At 45.1% G+C, this 27,420-nt stretch overlaps 1 protein-coding gene across 3 annotated transcripts in view; it reads right to left on the minus strand.

Annotated features, from left to right (window-relative positions):
• LOC129702686 (protein transport protein Sec24B-like) overlaps nucleotides 1-27,420 on the minus strand; it is a 145,907-nt gene that overhangs the window by 97,891 nt on the left and 20,596 nt on the right. For 2 of the 3 annotated variants that reach the window (XM_055644600.1, XM_055644591.1), the window contains exons 2-3: nucleotides 13,903-13,984; nucleotides 1,873-2,625 (exon numbers count right to left, since the gene is read on the minus strand). In XM_055644600.1, coding sequence (XP_055500575.1) covers nucleotides 1,873-2,602 — 730 coding nt within the window. In that variant the 5' untranslated portion in view covers nucleotides 2,603-2,625; nucleotides 13,903-13,984. Of the gene's footprint in view, nucleotides 1-1,872; nucleotides 2,626-13,902; nucleotides 13,985-17,605; nucleotides 18,196-27,420 lie in introns of those variants that run through there. The other variant, XM_055644610.1, reaches the window with a different exon arrangement.

Below are 27,420 nucleotides of genomic sequence, written 5' to 3' on the forward strand. Positions count from 1 at the left end.
ACTCCAGGTGTGGTCTCACTAGGGCTCAGTACAACTGCAGAAGGACCTCTTTGTTCCTATACTCGAGGAGTATAGGAAGGCCAACATGCCATTTGCTTTCTTCACTGCCTGCTGTACCTGCATGCTTACTTTCATTGACTGATGAACAAGGACCCCCCAGATCCTGTTGTACTTCCCCTTTTACCAACTTGACACCATCTGAAGAAGGGTTTTGGCCCGAAATGTTGCCTATTTCCTTCGCTCTATAGATACTGCTGCACCCGCTGAGTTTCTCCAGCTTTTTTGTGTACCTACCATTTAGATAATAATCTGCCTTCCTGTTTTTGTTACCAAAGTGGATAACCTCACATTTATCCACATTAAACTGCATCTGCCATGCATCTGCCCACTCACTCACCCAACCTGTCCAAGTCATCCTGCATTCTTATAGCATCCTCCTCACAGTTCACACTGTCACAGTTCAATTATGAACTGGAGGCCATTATGAACTGGAGGGCATAAATTTAAAATGAGAGGGGAAAGTTTTAATAGGAACTCGAGGTGCAAACCTTTCATATCAAGGGTGGAGAAATGTGGAATAAACAGTAAGAGGAAGTATTTGAGGCAAACACAATAACAACATTTGAAAGACATTGGGGTAATTTGATAGGGAAGGTTTATAGGGATATGGGCAAAACATGGGCAAATGTGACTTGTTTAGATGGGGCATCGTGGTCACCATGGACGTTGGCCCAAAGGGCCTGTTTCCGTGCTATATTCCATGACTAACAAATTGTGCAATAACAAATTAGTGCACCGCTGAGTAGCACTTAGGGGGAATACCAGCATACATTAAAAAATGAACACAATTGCTCGGGAAGCTCGGTATTTGATAGCTGGCTCGTAAATTAGCTGAGAGTGTAAGGCGGAGGGCCCGGAGGCTGAACTAGGATGTACAACCAAGGGCAAGGTCCAGACTGTAGGTTGGGCATTGAGTCAGCGTCTGGGATTCAGAGCGCAGACTGAATGTGTAGCAGGGATCATGGTCTGAAATGTGGGCTTAATGTATGGCCAGGTACAAGGCGAGGGGTCAGAAACATAGGTTGGTTTATGGAAGCAACCAGCATCTGAAGGGAGACACAAAATACTGGAGTAATTCAGCGGGTGAGGCAGCATCTCTGGAGAGAAGGAATGGGTGACATTTCGGGTCAAGACCCTTCTTCAGACAATGTCAGGGGAGTGGGCGGTACAGAGACAAAATGTCGGAGACAGTAAGACTGGTAGGAGAACTTGGAAGGGGGAGGGATGGAGAGAGAGGGGAAGCAAGGGCTACACTTGAAGTTAGAGAAGCCAATGTTGATACCGCTGGGGTGTAAGCTACCTAAGCGAAATATGAGGTGCTGAGCCTCACTCTGACAATGGAGGAGGCCTCGGACAGAAAGATCAGTGTGGGAGGGAGAGTTAAAGTGTTAAGCAACTGGGAGATCGGGCAGATTTAGGTGGACTGTGCGGAGGAATTCAGCAAAACAACCGCCAAAACTGCGCTTGGTCTCGTCAATATACAGGAGTCAACACCTGGAAAAGTTATTTAAAATTATATCAACAACTATAATCAATTTGATTGTTTTGGCACATTCACCACGTTAGCTCCAGAGAGAAGATACTTTTAAAAAAATGTTTCTTCAATTTTTCATATCTTGTTCTCAGAACTTTGCTCCTGTATTGTCAAATGAAAAATAGAACATTATGTCAGGTTCCTTGGCAATGAATCCTCTGGCTTTTTAATAATGTGATGGCTTCCTAGACATCTAGCAGAGAATAGGAAAATACATTCAAAACAAAAACAGAAGTACACATCTCATCACTTCTGAACAATAACTGAAAATAGCCTACCTGTACATGTTTGGCTGCTTGCAGTGGATGAAAAGGCAACAGGGTTGATAGAAGGACCGGTAGGTAATGTCATTGATGCTCCAGGTAAATGATGCCATGACGTGCCAGTATTTCCAGTGTGGCAAGGTTGGAAAGATGCCTGGGTATATTGTTGCCCAGTTTTTGGCAAAGGCTTGGCTTGACAGGACAAAGCATTATACGATGGCTGACTGGTGGCAAGGTGAAGAGTCCGTGAGGCTAAAGGAGCATTATACTGTGGGTTGAAAACGGTAGATGTCGCTTGGTGAGAGAAACCAGGATAAGTACGGTTAACAGGAAAAGAATGATGAGGGGAAACCTGAGGAGTGCCTTGAGAAGGTGCAATGTAAGGAACTTGACTGGGGTAGTGTCCACCACTTGTAATGTAACTTGCTGGCAGCGGAGTGCTTACTAATGCCTGCTCGGACTGTCGTCTGGCAGTCATCATGTTAGGACCATGTGGTCCAATCATTGAAGAATCCCCAGTGGAATACATCTGGCCTGATCCTCGAGTATCACCCAATGCTGAAGGATAAACAGGTCTGATGATGTTGTGGACAGGGTTTTGGTAACTGTTCTGGTATTTGATGAAATCATACTGTCCAGCAGTTGATCCAAGCGGTGCTTTACTGGGCACTTGCTGATGAGATTCTGGAGCAGAACTGCTCTTCTGCAGAGATGCTCCATGTCCAGAAGACAGAGGCTGCTGCATAGACAATAAATTCTGCGTGGGGCCTGAAAGAGAAAAAAAAAGTAACATAGCAAACTTACTGAATATTTGCAATGTTAGAAACCCAAAGGCACGATGTAGGTTTGCAAACTGGTTCAATAGTGTTTTTGGTGTTCTGCCATCGTACAGGCAATGACAACCTTTGTAACTTTTATTTGTCTGGCATACTCCAATTACCATTCTCATTCTTTAACTTTGTTTGAACATTAGTTTGTTGTTCGAAGGTTTTGAGCCACTTGACAGCCACATTCCCCTTAGTTAGCAAATTGTGGGTTTGAAAACCTGCTCCATATAATCTAGGTTGATGCTTCAGCATAATATTCAAATCTGTTTCTATTAGTGGTGCAATGTTTCAGATGACACACGATCTGAAATAATGGTATGCTCCTGCAAATTATCTTTAAAAAAAAATCTCATGATAGTTTAGCTTTTAGTTTAGAGATACAGCGCAGAAACAGGCCCGTCGGCCCAATGGGTCCGCGCCAACCAGCGATCCCCGCACATTCACACTATCCTACACATGCTAGGGACAATTTTTAAGTTTACCAAGCCAATTACCCTACAAACCTGTACGCCTTTGGAGTGTAGGAGGAAACCTACGCGGGTCACGGGGAGAATGTACAAACTCCACACAGACAGCACTCCTAGTTAGGATCAAACCCAGATCTCCGGCGCTGCATTCGCTGTATGGCAGCAACTGCTGCGCCACCGTGACCGCCCTTGGTACCATGGGAAGTGAAGCTTGAGATTATTTCCCGGTGTCTTTACCAATCCTTGCCCTTCAATTCTCACCCAAGATTAATAGCTTTTACTTCACGGTAGTCTGTGACATCGCTGTGCAAACTGGCAGGACGTTCCTGTATTCCAATATCGGCTGAATTTCTTCATTTATAGGCTATAAAGTGCTTTAAGGCGATCCATTGTGAAAAAAATCACATATATTTATATTTCTGCATTGTGGTTAGGCACTGCAAGAATGCAAGATAATTTATTTTCTAATTAATTTTAAATGCAACAACAGCACAAAAAGAGTCAGATAGGAAAAAGGGTTGTTATCATAAATATAATAACACTGTAACAACAGAAATGAATTTATTCTCAACATCAAAACGTGTGGAACGATAATTAGTTTAAGAAGGAACTGCAGATGCTGGAAAATCGAAGGTAGACAAAAATGCTGGAGAAACTCAGCGGGTTAGGCAGCATCGACGGAGCGAAGGAAATAGGCAACGTTTCGGGTCTGAAGAAGGGTTTCGACCTGAAACGTTGCCTATTTCCTTTGCTCCATAGATGCTGCCTCACCCGCTGAGTTCCTCCAGCATTTTTGTCTACCTGGAACGATAATTACATGGCAAGTCAGGCATTTGTACTCTTGAGAAAAGTTAGATTCTTGTTTTCAGTTTGTCACAACTGCCAATTCGAGAAAGAGGATTAACTTGTCTTTTTTTCCATAAAAGATTCTAATTGGACCAGGCTGTAGCTCTTCCAATTTTTTCATGTTTCATATTTTCAAAACATAGGATTTTCTTCATGGAGAATTCCAGTCAACTGTTACGCTAGATTCAATCTTCCAATAATAATAAAGAATTATCATAGTCTAATTGGATTATTGTGTGAAAATAGTGACTGCTGAGCCTCTGCCACAATCCACTGTGGCTTCCGTCTCGTAAAGAGCATTCCATCATCTGCAAGAGGCACTGTCAAAACACACAAACGAGGTGTGCGTGCAAAAACAAGTACATAAACAATTGATGGGAGATACAAGGAAGTGCAGATACTGGTTCACTAAAAAAGACACAAAGTGTTGGAGTTACTCAGCATCTGTGGATAACATGGATAAGTGACGTTTCGGGTCGGGACCCATCTTCAGACATAAACTATTTTTGCATGCACAGTGCCTTTTAACTGTGCAGCCCGTATTAGCTGTTGAGAGCTTTACCTGGGAAAATGATCAACTTCCCAGCCCAAGAGGATTCCTGCAAGCAGTCTTTGACACTGATATTTGCAAAAAATACAGTGACAGTAGCTCTATTGACCCAAGACATTTCCAACATAACAACTAAAAATAAAACTGAAACACTAATTATCTTTATCCAGTTGGCCTTCATTGCCTGTGGCCCTTCACTGGTCCCACGTATAAGCAGCTCAAGTAAGCCTTCAGTACTTTCAGCCCAATTGTACCTGCAGTACTAATAATAATAATAATTATTATTATTATTATTATATATTTTATTGTCATTGCACATAAGCGCAACGAGATTTGGTATGCAGCTTCCATCCGATGTCATAACATAAATAACTAATAAAATTTAAATTTAGATACCCCGAGAACATGGATTGTAAAAAGAACAGTAAAATAGTCAAGGAAATAGGTAATGTTTCGGGCCGAAACCCTAGAAGGGTTTCGGCCCGAAACGTTACCCATTTCCTCCGCTCCATAGATGCTGCTGCACCCGCTGAGTTTCTCCAGCATTTTTGGGTACCTTCGATTTTCCAGCATCTGCAGTTCCTTCTTAAACAGTAAAATAGTCAAAACAGTTCAAACAGTCTAAAGTGCAGATGGGTCTGCAGATGCGACGTGACCATCCGAGGGAGACAGTCCAGGGGGGGGGGTGGGGGACTACACTGGGGGAACAGGATGAGAACTAGAGATCTCAATACCAACTGCTCCGAGCCATCTAAAGACGCAAGAGCTCCAACCAACATCAATAGAATAAAATACCGGGAGTCCTGGGGGCATGCCCACAGCAGCTGTCTCCACCCGGCGCGGCCTGCGGACTTTGGAAGCCGCCGACTCTGGTAGGAGGGGGCCGACTCTGGTTGTCCACGGCCGCTGAGGCGTCCCGCAGCCCGACGTTCTGGTCATCCCGGTGAGCGGGGGCCGCCCGTAGCCGACAACTCGGAACTTGTGGAAAAACATGGCAATATTTTTGGTCCATAGGCAACCAATCTGTCATCGACTCTGGTGCCTTCTCAAAAGTGGGAACACGAATCTTTCAGCAAGATACACGTGACAATTAAATTATCTTGTAATCCAGCAGAATGGAAGAACGTTCGTATCATGTCTTTCTCCAAGGGCAATGGAAGCAGATATTGGCTTAAGAACCTCCAACGCGACACCTTCTCCTGCTACAATTCTGCTCTCCACAGTGGAAGGTAAGTTTGTAGAACACCGTATTTACACGCAAAGCAATTTCATTCATGAATGTTCACGCATTTACACAACCCCATTTTAATATCTCATTCAACTGCCCTCCATGGATAACATCTCAAGGTTGCTTTTGGTTGTTGACCATGACATTGTTTAGATCAGGGGCCTCCAAACCTTTCAGTACGAGGGACACATTATATATTTGGCATGTTTTTGCAGGCTGCAAGGATAAATTAAAGAAATGTCAGTTTTATAAATTTAATGTCTCTCTCTGTCTGTCTGTCTCTCTCTGACTCTCCCTCTCTGTCTTTATCTGTCTCCCTCTCTCTCTCTCTCTCTGCCTGTCTCTTTCTCTCTCTGTCTTTCTCTCTTTTTTCTCTGTCTTTCTCTCTCTCTCTCCGTCACCTCTGTCGCTCTCTCTGTCTCGCTCTCTCTGTCTGTCTGTCTGGTTGCAGCCGGGGGCGGAGAGAGGCCAAGCTGGATAGTTCCGGGAACGGTGAGACACCGCACCATGTACCCTCGGCCTCTCCGGGCTCCAGGATTCTCGCCCACCCTGACGCAGGGCGGCGATGGCCTGGCCCGAGGGTGGGTGGGTGGAGGCAGAAAAGGAAACTTACCCATGGAGCTGCCAGGTTCCTGAGGGGGGAAAAAAGATTTTGGCGCCAGTCAAGTAAAGACAGGAGGGGCGGGTCTAGTGGGGGCACAGTTTTATCTCGCTAGTAGAACCCGCTACCACAGAACCCGCTAAATAGCCCGCCACACGGAACGTGTTAAGAGCTTACTGTGGGCCGGATGTGACCCGCGGGACACAGTTTGGAGATCCCTGGTTTAGATGATCTTTCTAGACACTGGATTATGAGAAAAGATCCAGAAACTGAAGAACAAATTTATACTGCAAATGTGTGGATGGAGAGTCTGCAAATGAGGCAGCTTTAAGAGTTAAATGAGGCAAAGTTTTACTGTTGCTCCAAATCTCCTCCTATTGTCCATGCATAGGATCCTCCATTGAGCATGAATTTGGTGATATTTACTCCTAGGAGTTTGAAGCTTTTAACCATCTCAACTTTGGCACCGTCAATGTAAACGTGGGTGTGTGTACCACTTCCCTTCCTGAAGTCGATCACTATCTCCTTTGCCTTGCTGACTGACATTGAGAGGAAGGTTGTTGTCTTGTCACCAGGTTACGAGGTTCCCAATCTCCTTCCTGTGCTCCCTCATCATTATTTGATATTTGGCCCACAATGATAGTGTGTCGTCTGCAAATTTATAAATTTAATTAGATTTGTACATGGCCGTAGAAAGCATTTTATCGGGATGCATCACAGCACGGTTTGAAAACAGTCCCATCCAAGACTGGAAAATATTGCAGAGAATTGTGGAAGCAGACCATCACACAAAACAACCTCCCTTCCATTGACTCCATTGACACCTCATGCTGCCTTGGCAGAGCCACCAGGACAATCAAGGATGAGTCGCACCCTGGCCACCCTCTTCTCCCTTCTACCTTTCCCTTGATCTACATTCCCTTTGCCCTGTTTTCACACCTTTATACTTCCCTATTTATTTATCGCCCTCCCTGACGTCAGTCTGAAGAAGGGTTACAACCTGAAACATCACCCATTCCTTCTCTCCACAGATGCCGCCTGCCCAGGATAGGGTCACCTGGCGCCATCTTGTGGTACATTAATCTGGTACATAAACCTGCTTGCTTTAATATTCTCAATCTGCCAATTTTTGGATTATTATCCCCAAATTAAGTTAGAAAAATGTATATGTCTTAATCTTTTCTTATCTTTAAGTATTTTAATTATCTTGTTCCTTCTCCTGCACAGCCCTCACCACTGCAGGATTATGTTGATGTAAATATTCCCTGAAAAAACACAGATGGGAAAGAGACAAAATAACATATTAATGAGGATTTGGCCATTTGGGCCCTTCACCACCATTCACAAAGATTGTGGCCAATCTTTTATCTGAACATCACTTCCTAGCACCAACCCCATATCCCTTTATTCTCTTAATCATTAAGGGGCCTTGTGTCCCCTTTTAGGCCTAATTTTCTTCTTAAGTGTGCACTTATATTTCTGATGTACCACACGGATCACACCTGCATAAATCTGACATGTGCCATCATTTTTCTGACTAGATCCTCCATATCCATTATCAACAAAGGTGGTACGGTGTCGCAGCGATACAGTTGTAAATAGCAGGACAGACAAAGAAGTAAATAGCAGGACAGACTAAGGAGAATCAGTAGATGTTGTATATCTAGATTTTCAGAAAGCCTTTGATAAGTTGCCACATGGGAGGCTGCTAAGGAAGATGGCCCATGGTATCAAAAGGCAGATACTAGTATGGATCGCAAGTTGGCTGGATGGCAACAAAGGTTTTTTTCTGGTTGGCTGCCAGTGACTAGTGGAGTTCCGTAGGACTCGGTGCTGGGGCCGCTACTCTTCAAGTTGTATATTAATGATTTGGATGAGGGAATTGAAGGCTTTGTGGCCAAGTTTGTGGATGATACAAAAATAGGTGGAAGGGCAGGTAGTGTAGAGAAAGCAGGGACATTGCAGAAGGACTTTGATAGGTTGAGAGAGGGGGCAGAGAAGTGGCAGATGGAATATATGAGAATATCATAGTTAATAATAAATTATAATGTAAAATATGATATTAAGTTAAGGATTAGCTTGACTTTTTTGGGTTCTGATGGTGCAAAGCTGTGGGAATCAGGAAGTTGGAGGCGAGCATTCAAACTGCTTTGACAGTGCTTCCTGTTATGCCCAAGCAAAAGACCATTAACAATAGTGGGAGAGGATGTGTTTCCTGGGGAGTTGGTAGTTTCTGTAAACAGAAAGCTTCTGTGCTGCTACTGAGAAAGATCCTTACATTGTTAAGACAGAATTGCAAATATTGGGCTTTTGACTAAGTTCCTGTTGTTTAGGTTTTGTGATCAATGGTTTGTGATTGATGTAACTATAGAGTGACAATACTGTATCAGGGACAAACATACTTTGAATGGATACAGTCTGTGATTGATTTGTGTTAAACATCATTGCTGCAACTCTGTATAAACATGTGACTACATTTCCAAAATACTATAAAAATATGCTGTAGGTCTTTGGGAGAACCAGAAGTATCACTGGATACTTCTGGACTGTTATATCTCCAGCCACTCCCGTCTGACGTAAAAGTAAAGCTTGTGTTGTACCTAACCGATTGTGAGTTGTCGGTTTTAAGAAATGAACCTTAACATTGGCGTATTAGATTAGATTAGATTAGATTTGTTTATTTTCATTCAGACCTTTCAGTCTGAATGACATTTTTTTCCCCTGCAGTCATACATATAATAAAAAATGACAAAAACACACAATTAACACAATTTAACATCCACCACAGTGAGTTCACCAAACACCTCCTCACTGTGGTGGAAGGCAAAATCTTAAAGTCTCTGTCTCTTCCCTCTTTGTTCTACCTCTGCTGCCACCGCCGCCACAGCTTCGGGGCCGAGTCGGGTCTCCGCTGCCGCTGCCTCCGCCACAGCCTCGGGGCCGAGTCGGGTCTCCGCTGCCGCTGCTGCTGCCGCCACCGCCACAGCCTCGGGGCCGAGTCGGGTCTCCGCTGCCACTGCTGCTGGCGCCACCGCAACAGCTTTGGGCCGAGTTGGGTCTCCGCAGCTGCTGCCTCCGCCACAGCTTCGGGGCCGAGTCAGGTCTGCGCTGCCACCGCCGCCTCCGCCACAGCTTCGGGGCCGAGTCGGTTCTCCGCCGCTGCTGCTGCCGCCGCCGCCACAGCTTCGGGGCCGAGTCGGGTCTCCGCTGCCACTGCCGCTGCCTCCGCCACAGCTTCTGGGCCGTGTCGGGTCTCCGCTGCCACTGCTGCTGGCGCCACCGCAACAGCTTTGGGCCGAGTTGGGTCTCCGCAGCTGCTGCCTCCGCCACAGCTTCGGGGCCGAGTCAGGTCTGCGCTGCCACCGCCGCCTCCGCCACAGCTTCTGGGCCGTGTCGGGTCTCCGCTGCCACTGCTGCTGCCGCCACAGCTTCGGGGCCGAGTCGGGTCTCCGCTGCCGCTGCCTCCACTACAGCTCCGGGGCCGAGTCGGGTCTCCGCTGCCGCTGCCGCCACAACTCCGGGGCCGAGTCGTGTCTCCGATGCCATTGCCACTGCTGCCGCCACAGCTCCGAGGCCGCCAGCTCTGCCATTAGGCCTTGGCGGAGACGGGGACGGGGAATACGACAGATAAAAAGTCGCATCCCCCGAAGGAAGAGACCAAAACATGTTTCTCCCACCCCACCCACGCACATACACAACTTAATAAAACAAAATTAACTAAAACATGACAAAGGAACAAAAAGAAAGAAAAAAAAAAAACAGACGGACTGCAGGTGGGCCGCAGCTGTTAAGCCAGCGCCGCCATCTTTTGGTCGGCAAGATTCGCTGGGACCATCAACAGAAGACTGAGTAATAGGCCGTAGTTTGACCAAGATCGGATGGGGAGAAAAAAGTGCACTAGTCGGACCCCTTGAGAAAATCCTCCTGAAGAAGCTCCCGGGAAAACTTAGGTCCCTCGAAGTATGTACATCTGGTGGCCTGCCGAAATGCTTAGATGCAAACAATGAAGGTAAGACCAAGCGAAGTGAGATTTGTGCTACTGGGGAAGAATAGGTATGTTACAAAACTTACCTTCAGCGGCGCTGCAGTTCTGCCACTATCTGTGTGCGCGACTTTGTCGCCTTTGAGAGGGGGGCGGGTTTAAAATGCTGTTTTCTCCAGGCTGTTCAAATCGATGTTGGTCAGCCTGTTTAGTTGCTAAAGAAAAATCGCTCTGACATTCGTTCTCTGGAGTTATTTTTAAACTGCGTTGGATAATTTAAGTGTTAGAGTAAATTAAAAATCATCTTCTAAAGCCGTGAACACCGACAACGGGACGGATCTCACGTAGGGGACAAGGCAAGGTATGCCGTTTATTTTTACATTTAAAAGTGCTTCTTAAGATGCCTTTAATCAAAATTTTAAGTTGTGAGGTGACTTGGGGCCCATCCAAACCGGCAGTATTTTTCCTGCCGACATGGGGTTCAAATTCACCGCAATCGCAACGTTCCAAACCAACGCGTTCCACAAAATACCACTCGCATGATGATTTAAATGGCCATTAATTTACAGGAATTAAACACTAAATTCCTTCCATTTGGCCTATGACAATGAGATTTAAAAATCATGTTATATTGTGAATTCTTGTGTGAATGTTATTTGGACACTTAGGCTATTTAAAAATGTTAATCTTTTCTTAAGAAATTGGTAGATGTTTAGATCTAGTAATTGAATTTTGTAATTAGCTACAATTGGGGAACTAACTAATTATATGCTTTAATTTCAGGTCATCCAAGTAAAATTGTTTAATATTTGTTTCAGAATGCTTCAATCTATAATAACTGAAAAATTCTTTCAGTTCTCTTAATTTTTAAGAAAGTTATGGACTTTTGACTGTCCTTGATCACAGCTTTTGTGTTAAGGCAATGGAAAAGCAATAGGGAACAAGATGCTAATTTCCGAGTATGAAAATGGCCATAACATTTTTAATACTGAAGATGTGAAAGTGAATTAGGTGTTAAATTAAACTTCTTTTTATGCTATATCTGATGGGATAAATTGCAGACTTGATTTTAAAAATCTCAACATTTTGTAACATTGCTAGAAATTAGTCGGCAATTGGATAGAGCAAACTAAAATGGTTTGTCATAAATTAGTATGTTTTTGCTACCAAGAGAGTAGTCGGTGATTGTGCATGGCAAACTAAAAAGGTTAGTCGCAAATGCGTCATTTGCTACTCGGAAAGTAGTTGGTAAGAGGTTTTGTTACAAAGAAAGTAGTTGGTAAGAGGTTTTGCTATTAGGAGATTAGTCGGTAAGGCATTTTGCTACTAGGAAAGTAGTCCGCAGGTAGAAAGCCTGTCGTTCGCAATTAAGTAAGTGTTAAAAAACACTGCAATAATGGGTAACAATTTGGACAAAAGTGACAGGAGAAAGCCTGTGCAACATGTGTTATTTGAATCCTAAAAGTAATATGCTAGTGGGCAGAGAAACAAGTGAAAATGGCCAAGGTAGAGAGAGAACAAGCAATTAATGGTTTAGAACAAATTGGTAAGTCCTCTAGAGACCCCTTGTCTGACATGGTGACCCTGTTTATAGAAGAGGGGGAAATGAAGGAACAAAGTCAGGAATAATGTAGACCACCTCCCCCATACAACATGGGAGGGGGAAGGCTCCACCACACCTACAGGGAAGGGCGCCCTCAGACGAAAATGATACTGATAGTGACTCGGAGACTGAAAAGTCAGATGAGAAAACCATTTAAAACAAAAAAGAGAGAGACTAACTCCATTCTCCTGCCTTCTCCCAATAACCTCAGGCACCCGTACTAATCAAGAATCTATCTATCGCTGCCTTAAAATATCCATTAACTTGGCCTCCATAGCCTTCTGTGGCAAATAATCCAGATTCACCAGCCTCTGACTAAAGACATTTTCCCTAATCTCCTTGTTAAAAGGACTTCCTTTAATTCTGAGGCTATGACCTCTAATTCTTGACCCTCCCACGAGTCGAAACATCCTCTCCACAGCTACTCTATCCAAGCCTTTCACTATTCTATGCAGAATTGTGAAAGGTTTGGATAGAGTAGATGTGGAGAGGATGAGAGATGTCTTAGACCAGCTCTATGATGTGGAGTGATATCTTAAACCAGCTCTATCCTAAACAGTCTTTCATAGCCCCTGATGGTATTGCAATGAGGTCCCCTTCATTCTTCTAAACTCCAGCGAGTACAGGCCCAGTGCTGACAAACGCTCACCATAGGTTAACCTACTGATTCCTTCCTCGGATATGGTGCCCACAATTGCTCACAATATTCCAAATGTGGCCTTACCAACATGATATAGGGCTCTGTGCTCATCTGGGAATGATACTTCACTGTCACTTGAGCTACCCCCTAATTTCACCTTGTAGGAAGTGATGGCATGCATGCTGCTAAACATCTGCCTCATCCTTCAGTTTGGACAAAAGTCCCTTTGAGCCTTTTTGATGGCCTTATCGATGTTATATCTGGACTTCTTATATAACTGCGTTGCCAGACTTGAATGCTCAAGATCTGCTTCTTACAGGCATGAGACAGGAAAACACTGAAAAAAAGAGGAAGAGAGATTGAGGTTCAGGGGGCATTTCCCCCTGGTAGTGTTCCAAGGGGCAATGCCCCTGGCCCCCTTTATGCCAAAATGTTTTGATAATTGTACCTTGAAATGACAGTTTTCTTGCCTTACCCTTACTGTGATTTTTTTTTTAATCATACCTTAAAATAAAGTGCTCGTCACTTCATAATTTGCACAGAAAATATTGATAATCATACCTTAAAATAACACCAATTCCTTGCTTGTTTACACTCGAGTCATATTGAAGATATATTTTATATTACACCTACACGTAACATGATACCTGTTGCTTGCTTTACTCTAATTAGAGAAATATCCTTTACACAGGAAATTTTTGATAATGTTTTTGATAATTATATCTTGAAATGACACCATATCCTTGCTTGTTCACCCTTAATTTACACTGTCATTTTTTTAAATTACACCTTGCAAAGACAGTCGGCCCGCATCTGCGTACACGCTTTCCGCTAAAATGGACTCCGCGGATTTCCACACACTCAACCATCGGCGCAGTGTCTCACTGTCATTTATAGCGGAAATTTAGACAGTTTTTTCTTTTACCAAATTTTAAAATCCGCAGAAATCTGCAGAGAAATCTCATGCCTGTCCTTAGCAGAATGCGGACTTCCTGATTCATCCAAGGGTTTTGTTTGGGGGTGATATTCGTGCGAACACACCACACCACCAATTTTCTTATGAAGTTGGAAACAGTTGTGGAATATTCATTCAGGTCTGTTGCAATAGTTCAGTAAGTCATTCATTAAAGACGATAGTTGACTATTGCAAAAATCATAAAGTGACATGAATGTAATACTTTCAACTGTGCTTCTCAGACTTTACATTTAGTTATGTTGAATTGTTTGTAGAAGCAGAAAAATAACATACAACTTAAAATACAGATGTATTTAGACATGAGGTCAGCCACTTTCAAACTCACTTTCAAATGAGAATCCGTCAAGTAGTCATGTATTTCTGCTCTCAGCTGTAACACGAGCCCGTTTGAGGCGTACTGAAGCCACCTGAACAAAAAACAAGACAAACCACATTAAAATTATGATAAAGGCACAAGTTACTCCACCCAAGATAACTGTAAACGCTCATTTACTGAGTATACTCATGACACAGGTAATATATCCATCAGGTGGCGCCACCGCAGTGGCTGCCTCGACAACAGCTCGTTAGTCTTTTCACCCTTTTTGTTACTTTTAGTGTGTCTAAATGTATGTTTTAATATTTCTTAGTATGTCTTAGGTGGGGCGTGGTGGGGGTGAAAATACAGGGAAACCATTTTTCAGTCACTTACCTGGACGTAGATGTGTCTTTTCTACTTGTCGCATCTTCGCCCCCTCCCCTTGCGGCCTACCAACTGGAATGGAATCCCTGCCAGAGACCGGCCCAGAGCTTCAGCAGCAGGCGCAGCGCTGAATTACCATCGCGGAGCAGGGCGATCCTTTACCGGGAATCGCCAGTATTGGAGCTCCAGATAGTTGGACCTGCTGACTTTAACACCGTGGAGCTGTGGTCTGCTGAGCTTCTAGCCGCAGGCAGTGCTGACTTTAACATCGCAGAGCGAGGCAATCCCTTGCTGAGGATCACTAGTGTTGGAGCTCCGTCCAGCTGGGCCTGTGGACTTCGGAAGCCGCGGTCTCCGGAAGGAAGCGACCAATTCGGAAACTCCAAACCGCTGATTTGGAAACTCCAATCCGCTGAGTGTATTCCGATCCGTTCCGACGCTGAAGTTTCGATTATCCCGGCGAGAGGGCCTGTACATCGGCCGTCCGTAGTGGCGACTGCGGAGGGTTCAAAGGCCCCGACCACGGGGGGACAAAGAGGAACTAAACTTTATTGTCTTCCATCACAGTGAGAAATGCTGATTCCGCTGTGGGGGATGTTTATGTTAAACTCTATTGTGTATTGTGTTCTTTTTATTCGTATGGCTGTATGGTAACTCAAATATCACTGTACCAAGTCAAGTCAAGTCAAGTTTATTTGTCACATACACATACGAGATGTGCAATGAAATGAAAGTGGCAATGCTCGCAGACTTTGTGCAAAAAGGCAAACAAACAAACAACCAAACAAACTATAAACACAATCGTAAACACACACATATTCTTTTACATATTAAATATTGGAAGGAAAAACATTCAGTAAAGTTAGCCCCTGGTGAGATGGGAGTTTACAGTCCGAATGGCCTCTGGGAAGAAACTCCTTCTCAACCTCTTCGTTCTCACTGCATGGCAACGGAGGCGTTTGCCTGACCGTAGCAGCTGGAAACAGTCCGTTGCAGGGGTGGAAGGGGTCTCCCATGATTTTATTTGCTCTGGAGTTGCACCTCCTGTTGTATAGTTCCTGCAGGGGGGGCGAGTGAAGTTCCCATAGTGCGTTCGGCCGAACGCACTCCTCTCTGCAGAGCTTTCTTGTCCTGGGCAGAGCAATTCCCAAACCAGATGGTAATATTTCCGGACAAGATGCTTTCCACAGCCGCTGAGTAGAAGCACTGGAGGATCCTCGGAGACACTCTGAATTTCCTCAATTGCCTGAGGTGGTAAAGGCGCTGCCTTGCCTCACTCACCAGTGCTGCGGCGTGTGATGTCCATGTCATATCCTCAGAGATGTGGACTCCCAGATATTTAAACCAGCTCACCCTATCCACAGGATCCTCATTTATCCTCAATGGTGTGTACGTCCTCGGATGATGTGCCCTCCTAAAGTCCACGATCAGCTCCTTCGTTTTTTTGATGTTCAAGAGGAGGCTGTTGTCCTGGCACCAGAGTGCTAGATCAGCCACCTCCTCCCGGTAGGCCTTCTCGTCGTTGTCTGAGATCAGGCCCACCACCACAGTGTCATCAGCAAACTTAATTATTGAGTTGGAGCTGAACCTAGCCACACAGTCATGTGTGTACAGGGAGTACAACAGGGGGCTGAGGACGCAACCCTGGGGCGATCCTGTGCTCAGGGTGAGGGACTTCGATGTATTCCCTCCCATCTTGACTACCTGGGGCCTGGCGGTGAGAAAGTCCAGGGCCCAAGCACACAGGGGAGTGTTGAGCCCTAATTCCAGTAGCTTCCCGGCCAGTCTGGTGGGGACTATCGTGTTGAAGGCTGAACTGAAGTCTATGAAAAGCATCCTCACGTAGCCCCCCTTCTGGCTGTCAAGATATGAGAGAGAGCGGTGTGCAAAACCTGGGAGACCGCATCGTCCGTGGATCTGTTCGGACGGTATGCGAACAGCAACTGGTGCATGTGACAATAAATGTGAACTTGAACTTGATATTTCGATTTTCAGGAAAGGAAAGTTTAGAAAGTGGCACCACTAAGATCAACTGTGTCTTAGACCAGCTCTATCCTAAACTGACTTTCAGCAAGGATTATCTATCACACAGCAGTAAAGGGCGTTTGATTATCCATTCTCCAATCAAAGATCTTGAAGATCATGCTTGACATCGACTTTAAGCCTAAGGTTTCAAATGTAATTTATTGTCACGTGTACCAATTAAGGTACAATGATACGCGAATTACCATACAGCCAGACCAGAAAAAGCTTCAAGACACACAACTGCATAAGGTTAACATGAACATCCACCACAGGGGATTCCCCACATTCCTCACTATGATGGAAGGCAATAAAGTCCAATCTTCTTCCCTCATTCTTCTCCCGCCGTCGGGGCAAGCGAAGCTCCCGCGTCGGGACGGACAAATCTCCTGCGGCTTGGAGTTCCCAAAGTCGGCCTCTGACCAGAGACCGCGAGCTCCACGATGTTAAAGTCCGCAGGCACCCGGGTAGAGCTCAGAGGTCGATCCCTGGCAAAGGGATCGTGGGCTCTGTGATGTTAAAGTCCCGTAGGCACCCACACTGGAGCTCTCGAAATTGGTCTCCAGCAAAGGCCGCCAACTCCTCGATGTTAGGCTGCAGTGCAGATGGAGATACCATACTGAAAAAAATTGCATCTCCGTCGAGGTAAGATATCAGAAAGCGTTCCCCCCAACCCCTTCCCCCACCCCCTAAATAAAACAAGCCAAAGAACACTAAAAACATCCATTTAACACATACTAAAAAAACAACAAAGCAGAAAGGGACAAACAGACTGTTGGCGAGGCAGCCATTGCTGGTACCACCCGGTGGTACTACTTATATTTAACAATTCCACCTTGGGAAGAAGACACTGACGATCTGCCTTTTCTATGCAGATTATTTCCTTCTATCCGGTTGCTCTCTAGCTTTCAACGTTCCAAACAATTCAAGGTTTATACAACCTCTCCTTCAAGCTAACACTCTCCAATCCAAATAAGTTCCCGGCAATACTGTTCTGCACATTCTCCTGTCTCCACATCCTTCCTGTAATGTGATGACCAGAAAAGGATGCAATTCTCCAAATGTGGCCAAGGCAGTTTTAATCGAATGCCAACTTTTATACTCGATGCCCCAACCCTAGAAGGCAAGCATGCTGTATGCCTACATTATCACCCTATCCATTTGTGTGGCCATCTTCAAGGAACTATGGATTTGTACCCCAAGATTCTACTGTACATCAGTGCTCCAAAGGGTTCTGCCATTTCCTGTATATTTTCCATATTTATAAATATTACCAAGACGTTCCAGTGAGATAAGGTTCACTTCTTAAAAACAGACAACTCACAGGTAAACCAACTCAAGCTTTCGTGATCATCAGCCGGCGAGAGTGACAGGGATACAGTCAAGTATGCAACAGACACTTGACTCTCCTGAGCCACCACTGTAATGAACGAAGACATACGGTATCTTTTATAGTGGTTTGGAAACGTGGTCACATGCTTATACAGACTTGCAGCAATGACATTCGACACAATACTCAAATCAATCAGGCTGAGTCCATTCAAAGCATACCTGTCACAATACAAAACACACGTCAAACTGCGGTTAAATCAATCACAAACTTTAGTTACAAAAAACTCCTAAACAGCAGGAACTTAGTCAAAAGCCCAACATTTGCAATTCCTTCTTAAACAATGCAAGGATATAATATCAGTAACACCACAGAAGATATCTGTGTACAGAAATTCCCGAGTCCACAGGAAACACATCCTCTCCCACTATTGTTAATCATCTTTTCCTCGGGCATAACAGGAAGCACTATCAGAAGAGCTTGGTATGCAGGCCTCTGGCTTCCTGATCCCCATAGTTCCTCTAATATGGTACAGAATTATAAAACTTCAGTTTATTCCGAACCCAAAAAAGTCAAGCTAATCTTTTACTTAATAAAATATTTTACACTACAATTATTCCATAACCAGGATATTCTTGTGTTGACGCCTGTGAAACAGTCCCCCCAGTCAGAAAAATACTACTCCACTGTACAGATAGACATAAAATGCTGAGCCCTCGCAGAAGCCACGATCAGTCGGCCCTCTGCTGCTTTTGACCGTCCTCAGATCGCGCCCGCCCGCGGCCTCCCTCGTCTCTGTCGCCTGCTCGCCATGGGCCCCGCAGCTCACGCGCTCGCAGCCCGGCTCCCCTCCTCCTTTCCCCCCCCCTCCACTCCACTCCTCTACTCCCTCTCCTCTCCTATCCGCCTCTTCTCTCTCCCCCCCCTCCTCTCTCTCCCCCTTCCCCCATCTCTCCCTTCCTCTCTCTCCACCCTCCCTCTACCTCCTCACAATGTACTTCCCTCAGTTCCTGCCTAATACCATTGCAATTGGCCTTCCCCCCAATTATGCACTTCCACCTGAGGTCCAGACTTATACTCATCCATAATTCCATAAGTTTCAACAGCAATATGATCACAGATCCCAAAATGCTCCCCACCCCCCACTCCATTGAAACTTTGCCAGGCAGTGAGTCTCTTGCCCAGAGTAGGTAAATCGAGGACCAGAGGACATAGGTGAAGGGGAAAACATTTAATAGGAATCCGAGGGGTAACTTTTTCCACACAATAAGGTCGTGGCTGTATGGAACAAGCTGCCAGAGGAGGTAGTTGAGGCTGGGAATATCCCAATGTTTAAGAAACAGTTAGACAGGTATATGGATAGGACAGGTTTGGAGGGATATGGACCAAAACATTTAATAGGAATCTGAAGGATAACTTTTCGTTACCTGAGGGGCAGGTGGGACTAGTGTAGCTGGAACATGTTGGCCAATGTGTGCAAGTTGGGCCGAAGGGCCTGTTTCCACACTGTATCACTCTATGACTCACAGTGCCCTCTCTACCACCTGTCACAAGAAGTCACTTCAGCTATCTTTATCAACAGTCCACATCCCTCCCTATGCTGATGTCAAGCCTGCTCTGAAACCAATTCCTTTTCTCCAGAGATACTGTCTCACCCGCTGAGTTACTGCAGCTTTTTGTTTCTATCTTGCTCTGAATGAACTGTGCTCCACTACTAAAAGCCTTGAGACAAAACATCCCAAGCCCTGGTCATTGTAGCCGGGCACTTCAATCAGGCCAGCCTCAAGAGCGTATCTCCACAATACTATCAGCCTGTCTCTTGTCCTACCAGGGGCCAGAATACCCTCGACCACTGCTACACATCCACAAAATATGCCTACCACTCCGTTCCCCTGCTAATTTCGGGAAATCTGATCACTTAGCTGTGCTTCTACTCCCTGCCTATAAACAGAAACTGAAGTGGGAAAATCCAGTACAGAAACCCGTTTAGTGCTAGTGTGTAGAAACGGATGACATCCTGCTTTGAGTCAGGGAATCAGCAGGCAACTTAAATGAGTACACCACTGCCGTGACAGACTTCATCAATAAATGCGTGGAGAAATGTGTACCAAAGAAGACAATCTGAGTGTTCCCCACCCACAAACCATTGATGAACCCAAGGTTCATTCCCAGGTGAAGACCAAGACTGCTGCATACAAGTCAAACGATCCAGAATGTACAAGAAATCTGGCTACAATCTTTGCCAAGCCATCAGGAATGCCAAGAGGCAATACCGGGACAAACTTGAGTCCCAGCATAACCACTCAAACACCTGTCGACTGTGGCAACGGCTTCGATACGATAACGGGCTTCAAGGCAAAGTCAGGCAGCATCGCTAACTGCTGGCTAGTAAGTCTGTCCCTCCCTGACGAACTTAATGCATTCTCTGCTCACTTTGAGCAGAAGATCGACAGGGCGATGACAACATCCGTCCCGACAAGAGTCAAATGTGCTTGTTTCCTCACCACTTTTGCAACAGTAAGATCAGCTTTCCTGAGGGGGAACCCACGAAAAGCAACTGGCCCGGATGGAGCTGGCCGCATCCTTAAGACCCGTGCGGACCAACTCGCGGGCATATTCACGGACATCTTAAACTCTCCCCACTTTGTACTGGGGTACCCATATGCTTCAAGAAAACCACTCTCATCCAAAGAAATAGTAAGATTAAACGAGAACTTACCAGTTTGAAGTTTGATCGCTATTTTATGAGGAGTAACGTTGAGGGAATACGTGAAGAACCCTGCCAGGACGCATGCGTGTCATTCTTCAAAGCAGTGGTGTGAAATCACAGATAACTGTAATGACTAAACATAGTAAGATTAGTGAAGAGATACCAGTTGAGTATATGATCAAGGGTGGGAGCGGAGGGCACGTATTCCCTCAACGTTATTCCTCATAAAATAACGATCAAACTTCAAACTGGTAAGTTCTCGTTTAATCTTACTATTTTACTTCGGAGTCACGTGAGTGACTACGTGAAGATTTTAAAGCTCTGTGATTTCATGCCGTGGAAACGAGTTCATGCATCACATCTGCCTTGATTATGGGGAGAATAGTGTTAACATCATTAGACATCAATACGATATTGAAAACCAACGATATATTTATTAACACCAAATCATAGCCCCTATTTATGGGGTAAAATCATATTACAGAACTTAAAATTGTTTCTGCAAATGTTCCAGGTTCAATTACTGGTTTGTTATAAAATCGTTGGAAAGTTTTCTCCGTTGACCATCCTGCTGTCTTGAGGATTTGGTCCATAGGAACATCCAACTTCATAGCTGCCGATGTAGCTGCAACACTGGTGGAGTGAGATTTAAAAATGTTAGTGTCTACTCCAGCCTTTATTAGGACCTGTTTTAGCCATCTCGAGATGGTCTGGACTGTCACTTTTTTTGTGTGGCTGTTTGTAGCTGATTAAAAGTGCCATTTCTTTGCCTCTGATGATCTTAGTATTCTCCATATATAATAGTAAGTGTGTTACAATACAGAGACGATCATCTGTCGGGTAGGCCCTGAATTCTATTTTTAGGCCTGCTGACCCCTGTCTGTTCTGTTCGACTAATTCATTGATGTGAAAAGTTAAATTTCCAGATGAAATAGTCATGTTGTCCAGCCTTAGTTTCTGTAGCATCTGGACCCTTTGTGCCGTGACCAAGGCCATCAGCATGACTGTTTTCATAGTCGGAGAGTGGTGAATCTCTGGAACTCTCTGCCACAGAGGGTAGTTGAGGCCAGTTCATTGGCTATATTTAAGAGGGAGTTAGATGTGGCCCTTGTGGCTAAGGGGATTAGGGGGTATGGAGAGAAGGCAGGTACGGGATACCGAGTTGGATGATCAGCCATGATCATATTGAATGGCGGTGCAGGCTCGAAGGGCCGAATGGCCTACTCCTGCACCTAATTTCTATGTTTCTATGTTTCTATGTCAGTTTCTGTAGGGCAGAGCTGTAGGTGGAGACCAGTTTCTTAACATAGTCAGTACAATGCTCACATCCCATATTTGGGAGTACCTGGTTCTTGGGGGATTAACATTAAAAATGCCCCACATGAGTTTGGTTACCAGGGGGTGTGTCCCAACAGAATGCCGTTCTGTTCCTTGCCACAGGTATGTTGACAGAGCACTTCTGGCGCAGTTGATGGCACTATAACTGAGCCCCTCATCGTAATGGAGGCTTGCCAGGAATTCCAGAACAGACGGGATGTTCATAGATCTGTGGATGATGTTATTGTTGTGACAGTACTTTTACCATTTCTTGATGTACACCAAGTACTGTTTTTTGGTGGACTGTCTGTGGCCCGCTGAAATAATATCCACTGTTCGGTCCATCAGTCCCAGGTGTAGTAGAGGTGCTTTCAAACTCTACAAATTAATAGGTTTGTATAATTATGACATGGGTGACTTTCCCTTGTTACGGGATGAATCAGTAAATTAGGTCTATGATGGATGGTGATGCATGGTTCTAATACCATGTCGAGTATCACCGGGAACCATGGTTGAGTAGGCCAATCGGGTACTATCAAAATACCAGACGCAGAGTCTTGCTGTATTTTCCTTAATACCCGACTGATGAGGCAGAAAGGAGGGAATGCATAAATAAACAATTTCCCCCAATGCAGCGAAAATGCACCTGTTGCCGCTGCCCCAGGGTATGGTTCCCATGAAACATAATTCGTTAACTGGTGATTGAGCCTGGATGCGAAAACATCGATATCTGGTGTTCCATATCGTGTTGTAATTTCAGCAAATACATTTTTATCCAACATCCATTTAGTGTTTTCATTGAATTTGCGTGACCTGGTGTCTGCCACTAAATTTAGTTTACCTGGTAAGTAGGTAGCTGATATCCAAATATATCTCTGGATACACCATTGCCAAATTGTGTTGGCCAGATTGTCACATGATGTCGATTTGTTTCCACCCATATGGTTGATATATGCTACCACAGTGGTGGTGTCAATTTGTAGTCTAACATGCTGGTGATATAACCCAGAACAATATGACTTAAGGCCATGGAATGCACTTAACATCTCCAGGTAGTTTATGCCCAGTGTTTGTAATAATGATGCCTCCTGTGCATTCCATCTCCCTCCACAGCTGGAGATGGAATTGGTAGCACCCCAACCAAGTGCACTGGCATCAGTTTGTAGTACCATAGACGGGTTGCTGATAATGATTGGATTGGAACAATGCCTAATGTTATCTTCCCACCATTTTAGTTCCATTATGGCTTCTGTTGGTAGCTTCATTGGTCTGTCAAAATGACCACCATTAATTTTGAGTGCTCGTATTTTCGCCCTCTGTAAATTTCGATAATGTAAAGGTCCGAATTGTGTGGCTGGAAACGCAGCCACTATTTTGCCAATTATTCTTGCTACCAGTCTGATGGATGGTTTAGTGATGTCAATGATTTTGCTGCAAGCCTCTATTAAGGCTGTAACCTTTTCTTTCGGCAAAGTCACTGACATGTGAACTGAGTTAATGGTGAACCCCAGATAATCCATTGTGGTTGAAGGCGTTAATTTAGATTTAACTGGATGGATGATAAACCCCAGTGTTTCAAATAATTGTTTTGTGGCTGTTACCGCTTGTTTAGCCAATTCCAAAGTTTTGCCCACAATAAGTATGTCATCTAGATATGCCATTACCATGTGTTTTTGTTTCCGCAGAAACGCTAGGACTGGTTTCAAAATTTTAGTGAACAGCCTGGGGGCTGATGTTAGCCCATCCAGTTGAATTTTAAATAACATCTGTGGTCACCTCTTATGGGTACTGTATAGTAAGCATCTTTTAAATCTACGCTTGCCATGTAGTAACCTTTGGAAATCAATTGCTTAGCAGTAACAAAGGTTTCCATCTTGAGATGAATATATTGTACGAAAGTATTCAAATTAGTCAAATCGATGATGATGCAGCAACCACCATCTTTCTTGTTTTTGATAAAGTTATTGGACACAAATTCCTGTGATTCGTGTTGGGTTTTCTCAATTACTCCTTTTTTATAAAGCCGCTGTAGTTCAGGGTGTGCTTTTGATTTTTCTTTGCCTGCAAGCATGAACATTCAGTTCGGTACATGCTGAACTGGAGGGTTATGTTTTTGTATAAATTCTATAACCCTGGTATATGCTTAAAATATAAGTGGCGGTAGTTAATTTATTCCATGCATCCAGATAGAAGTGTAATCTCCCACCAACCTCCACGCTCCCTTCAATTCGTAAGGAACCAGACCCACCTACCTCCATAGTTACCAGTGTTAGGTTTGTTACTTTTTCGGCATCCTCCGTGGATGTTGAGGCGCCGGTGTCTGGGTCTGTAGTCGGGTTGGTGTTGAGGGTTAGCGCATTTCCCAGGAAGGCCGGTCTGGGCCATGGCCTAAAAAAGATCGATGTTGAGTGTTCCTGGCCTTCGAGCTTTCACCAGTTTGTCTTGGCCGACTGATGGGTGTGTAGGGGTGCTGTTTCTGGCCGAAGTAGTTTTTGGACGCTGCTTTAATGAGCCCCAGGGTTTTAGCCTCTTCATCAAGTTCTTTTACCTGTTTGGATAAGTCCCCTCCAAATAGTAGTATTGGTGGTTTGGAGGTTCCAGGTTTGCAGAGGCCTGCAAATTTGGGGTCTAAAGCCGGTCGGATGGCACTTCTTCCTAATACTATTTAACTTGTATTGGGAGTTGCAAAATAAAGCCAGTGCATCTTGGTGATCTTGTGTCATGTCTTGTTCGTTCAATGTGCGGGCGAAAGCTGTAATTCCCGCTGTTAGGACTTTCAGAACTTTTTGTATTTTCAAGTCCCAGGCTCTGATTGATGCTCCGACATGTTTCCAAATACACTGGTTGACACTGGGAACATTTAGTGATTTACAGTTCCCTGGTGGTAAGTGTCTTGCTGTGGTGTCCAGTAATGCCTGTCCTTGTAGCTGGTTGAATGACATGTAGTCAATACTTGCAGCTATTTTGGGTTCCAGGTTTTGGCCAGTTTGGTCGGGTTGAATAAACTGGGACACCATATCCAATAGGTTTTCTTGCACCCCATGTGCACTAGGGGTATGTTCTGCACCCCTCTTCAGGGTCAGCCCAGAATTGACCCCCTGTACTCCCCTCTGATGAGGGAGAAACACTGTGCAGCCCTACAAGAGGTACAGCTGTAGGACTTACTAGCTGCCCACTGTGACTAGGCTCCCTCTCCCGGAGCCTGCCACTTTGGAGTATTTGCTCCAAAAGCCGCTCCAATGCTCTCGGGCACTGGCCGCTCACGGCTGCTCCTGTTCCCCCAGCCGCTCCAACCGGCTCCAATGCTCACGGGCACTGGCCGCTTGCGGCTGCTCCTGAAGCCGCTTCAACCGGCTCCAATGCTCACGGGCACTGGCCGCTCGCGGCTGTTCAAAGTCGGACTCATCGGAGTCAACGACTGTCTGTTTTTTGCTTCGCTTTACCGCCCGGCCGTGGTGTTGATTTGGCCGGTGCGGGAGCGAAGTCGGGCACAGCTGTTCCCATTACGGGAGATTGGTGTGCCGTTGGCTGCAGCTGCTGGCTGCCCGCAACTCCGCGATTCTCCCCCGCCAGCTTTTTCACAGCCTTCTTGTTTCTCGTGGATCTGTCCATGCCTCCACCTGTAAAGTAAGTGGGAAGAACGCAGAGTCTCCTTACCTGCTGTTCCCGGCTTTTAAATTCTGCCGCTAAGGGGAACGTCGTTCCCCCTGCTGTGACTCGTTGCAATGCGTGGAGCGATATGGCACGCATGCGTCCTAGTGAGGTTCTTCACGTAGTCCCTCACGTGACTCTGAAGTAAAATGCAAGACTACCATCCAGTGACCTTAACATCCCACTTTGTGAAGTGCTTCAAGAGGCTGGTTATGGCACTCATTAACTCCAGCTTACCGTGCAGTTCAGTACAGTACAGTTCATCTACCACCACGACATGTCTGTGGCCCGATTCCATCTCCCTGGCCCGACACTCATCTCTGGAACACCTGGAAAGAAGGTGTTCCTGAAGCTGCCAAACCTGCTGAGTTCCTCCAGCACTTTGTTTTGCTCAATCTTTTGCATGACATCTTCACAAACACTCTTTAAAAAAAAGTCTTTACTATTACTACTGGTGGCTCTGCCGTATCAATTCTGCAAGTTACTTTCTCAAAAAGCTGTTGATAGATACTCCAAGGGCCAAAAGGCCTGTTTTCATGCTGTATCTCTAAAACTTAAATTAAACTTATCAAACTCGAGTTGTCATTCAGAGCCTACTCTGATCAAGAAGGCTCATCAGCGTCTCTGCTTCCTGAGGAGACTGTAGAAGGTCCATCCGTCTCCTCAGATCCTGGTGAACTTCTACCGCTGCACCATCGAGAGCATCCTTACCAACTGCATCACAGTATGGTATGGCAACTGCTCTGTCTCCGACCGGAAGGCATTGCAGAGGGTGGTGAAAATTGCCCAACGCATCACCGGTTCCACGCTCCCCTCCATTGAGTCTGTCCAAAGCAAGCGCTGTCTGCGGAGGGCGCTCAGCATCACCAAGGACTGCTCTCACCCCAACCATGGACTGTTTACCCTCCTACCATCCGGGAGGCGCTACAGGTCGTTCCGTTGCCGAACCAGCAGGTCGAGGAACAGCTTCTTTCCGGCGGCTGTCACTCTACTCAACAACGTACCTCGGTGACTGCCAATCACCACCCCCCCGCCCCCCGGACACTTATTATTATTTATTCAAATCGTTTGCTATGTCGCTCTTCAAGGGAGATGCTAAATGCATTTCGTTATCTCTGTACTGTACACTGACAATGACAATTAAATTGAATCTGATCTGAATCTGAATCTGAAAATCAATGAGTGACGTTTAGATGGTAACAAAGAGAACTGCAGGTGCTAGAATCTTGAGCAAAACACAAAGTACTGGAAGAATTACCAAAGGCATGAGGGTTTATAGGTTAATTGGGCTCTGCAAATTCCCTTTAGTGTGCAGGGAGTGGATGAGAAAGTGGGGTAATCTAGAACCAGGGTGAAAGGGTGGTCGATGGTCAGCATGGACTCAGTGTCCAGTGAAGGGCCTGTTTCCATGCTGTATCTCTAAACTAAGCCAAACTCAGTGGGTCAGGCAGCAATGGATATGGGGTGCTCTTGCAAATAAATTACAGAATGTTAATAGGCAGGTCCAACAAGTGGTTAAGATGGCAAACAATATTTTGGCCCATTGTGAAGGAGGTTGTGGGCATAGGTTGATTGGAAGGAAGAGGGTACAACTGCTACAATCCTACATGGTGTTGCTGAGGTCATCCCTGGAATACGACGAGAGGTTTTTTTTCCCTATCGTCCTAAATAAACAACCTGGCTCATTCTTGGAATGAGAGGATTGGCCCAGCAAGAAAGGCACAACTATTTGAGTCTGTATTTTTTTGGCATTTGGAAGAATGAATGGTGACATTATTAAAACATACAAGGTTCTTGACAGAGTAGACACCAAGATGTTTATATTGGTGGAAGCGTCTCAAACAAGAGGATATAGTTACAAAGGGTTATTAATTTGCAACTTGGGTGCATAGAGATTTCTTCGTTCAGAGCAGCAAATCTCTCCCTCCTTTCTTGAAGGACATTACAAGTCATGCAATAAGAGCAGAATTAGGCCATTCGGCCCATTGTCTCCTCTGCCATTCAATCATGGCTCATCTATCACTCCCTCCTGGCCCCATTCTCCTGCCTTCTCCCCCTAATCCCTGATACACGTACTAATCAAGAATCTATTTATCTCCGTTTTTAAAATATCCATTGACGGCCTCCACAG

Source organism: Leucoraja erinacea, chromosome 1, assembly GCF_028641065.1.
Source record: "Leucoraja erinacea ecotype New England chromosome 1, Leri_hhj_1, whole genome shotgun sequence".
NCBI classification, from domain to species: Eukaryota; Metazoa; Chordata; class Chondrichthyes; order Rajiformes; family Rajidae; genus Leucoraja; species Leucoraja erinaceus.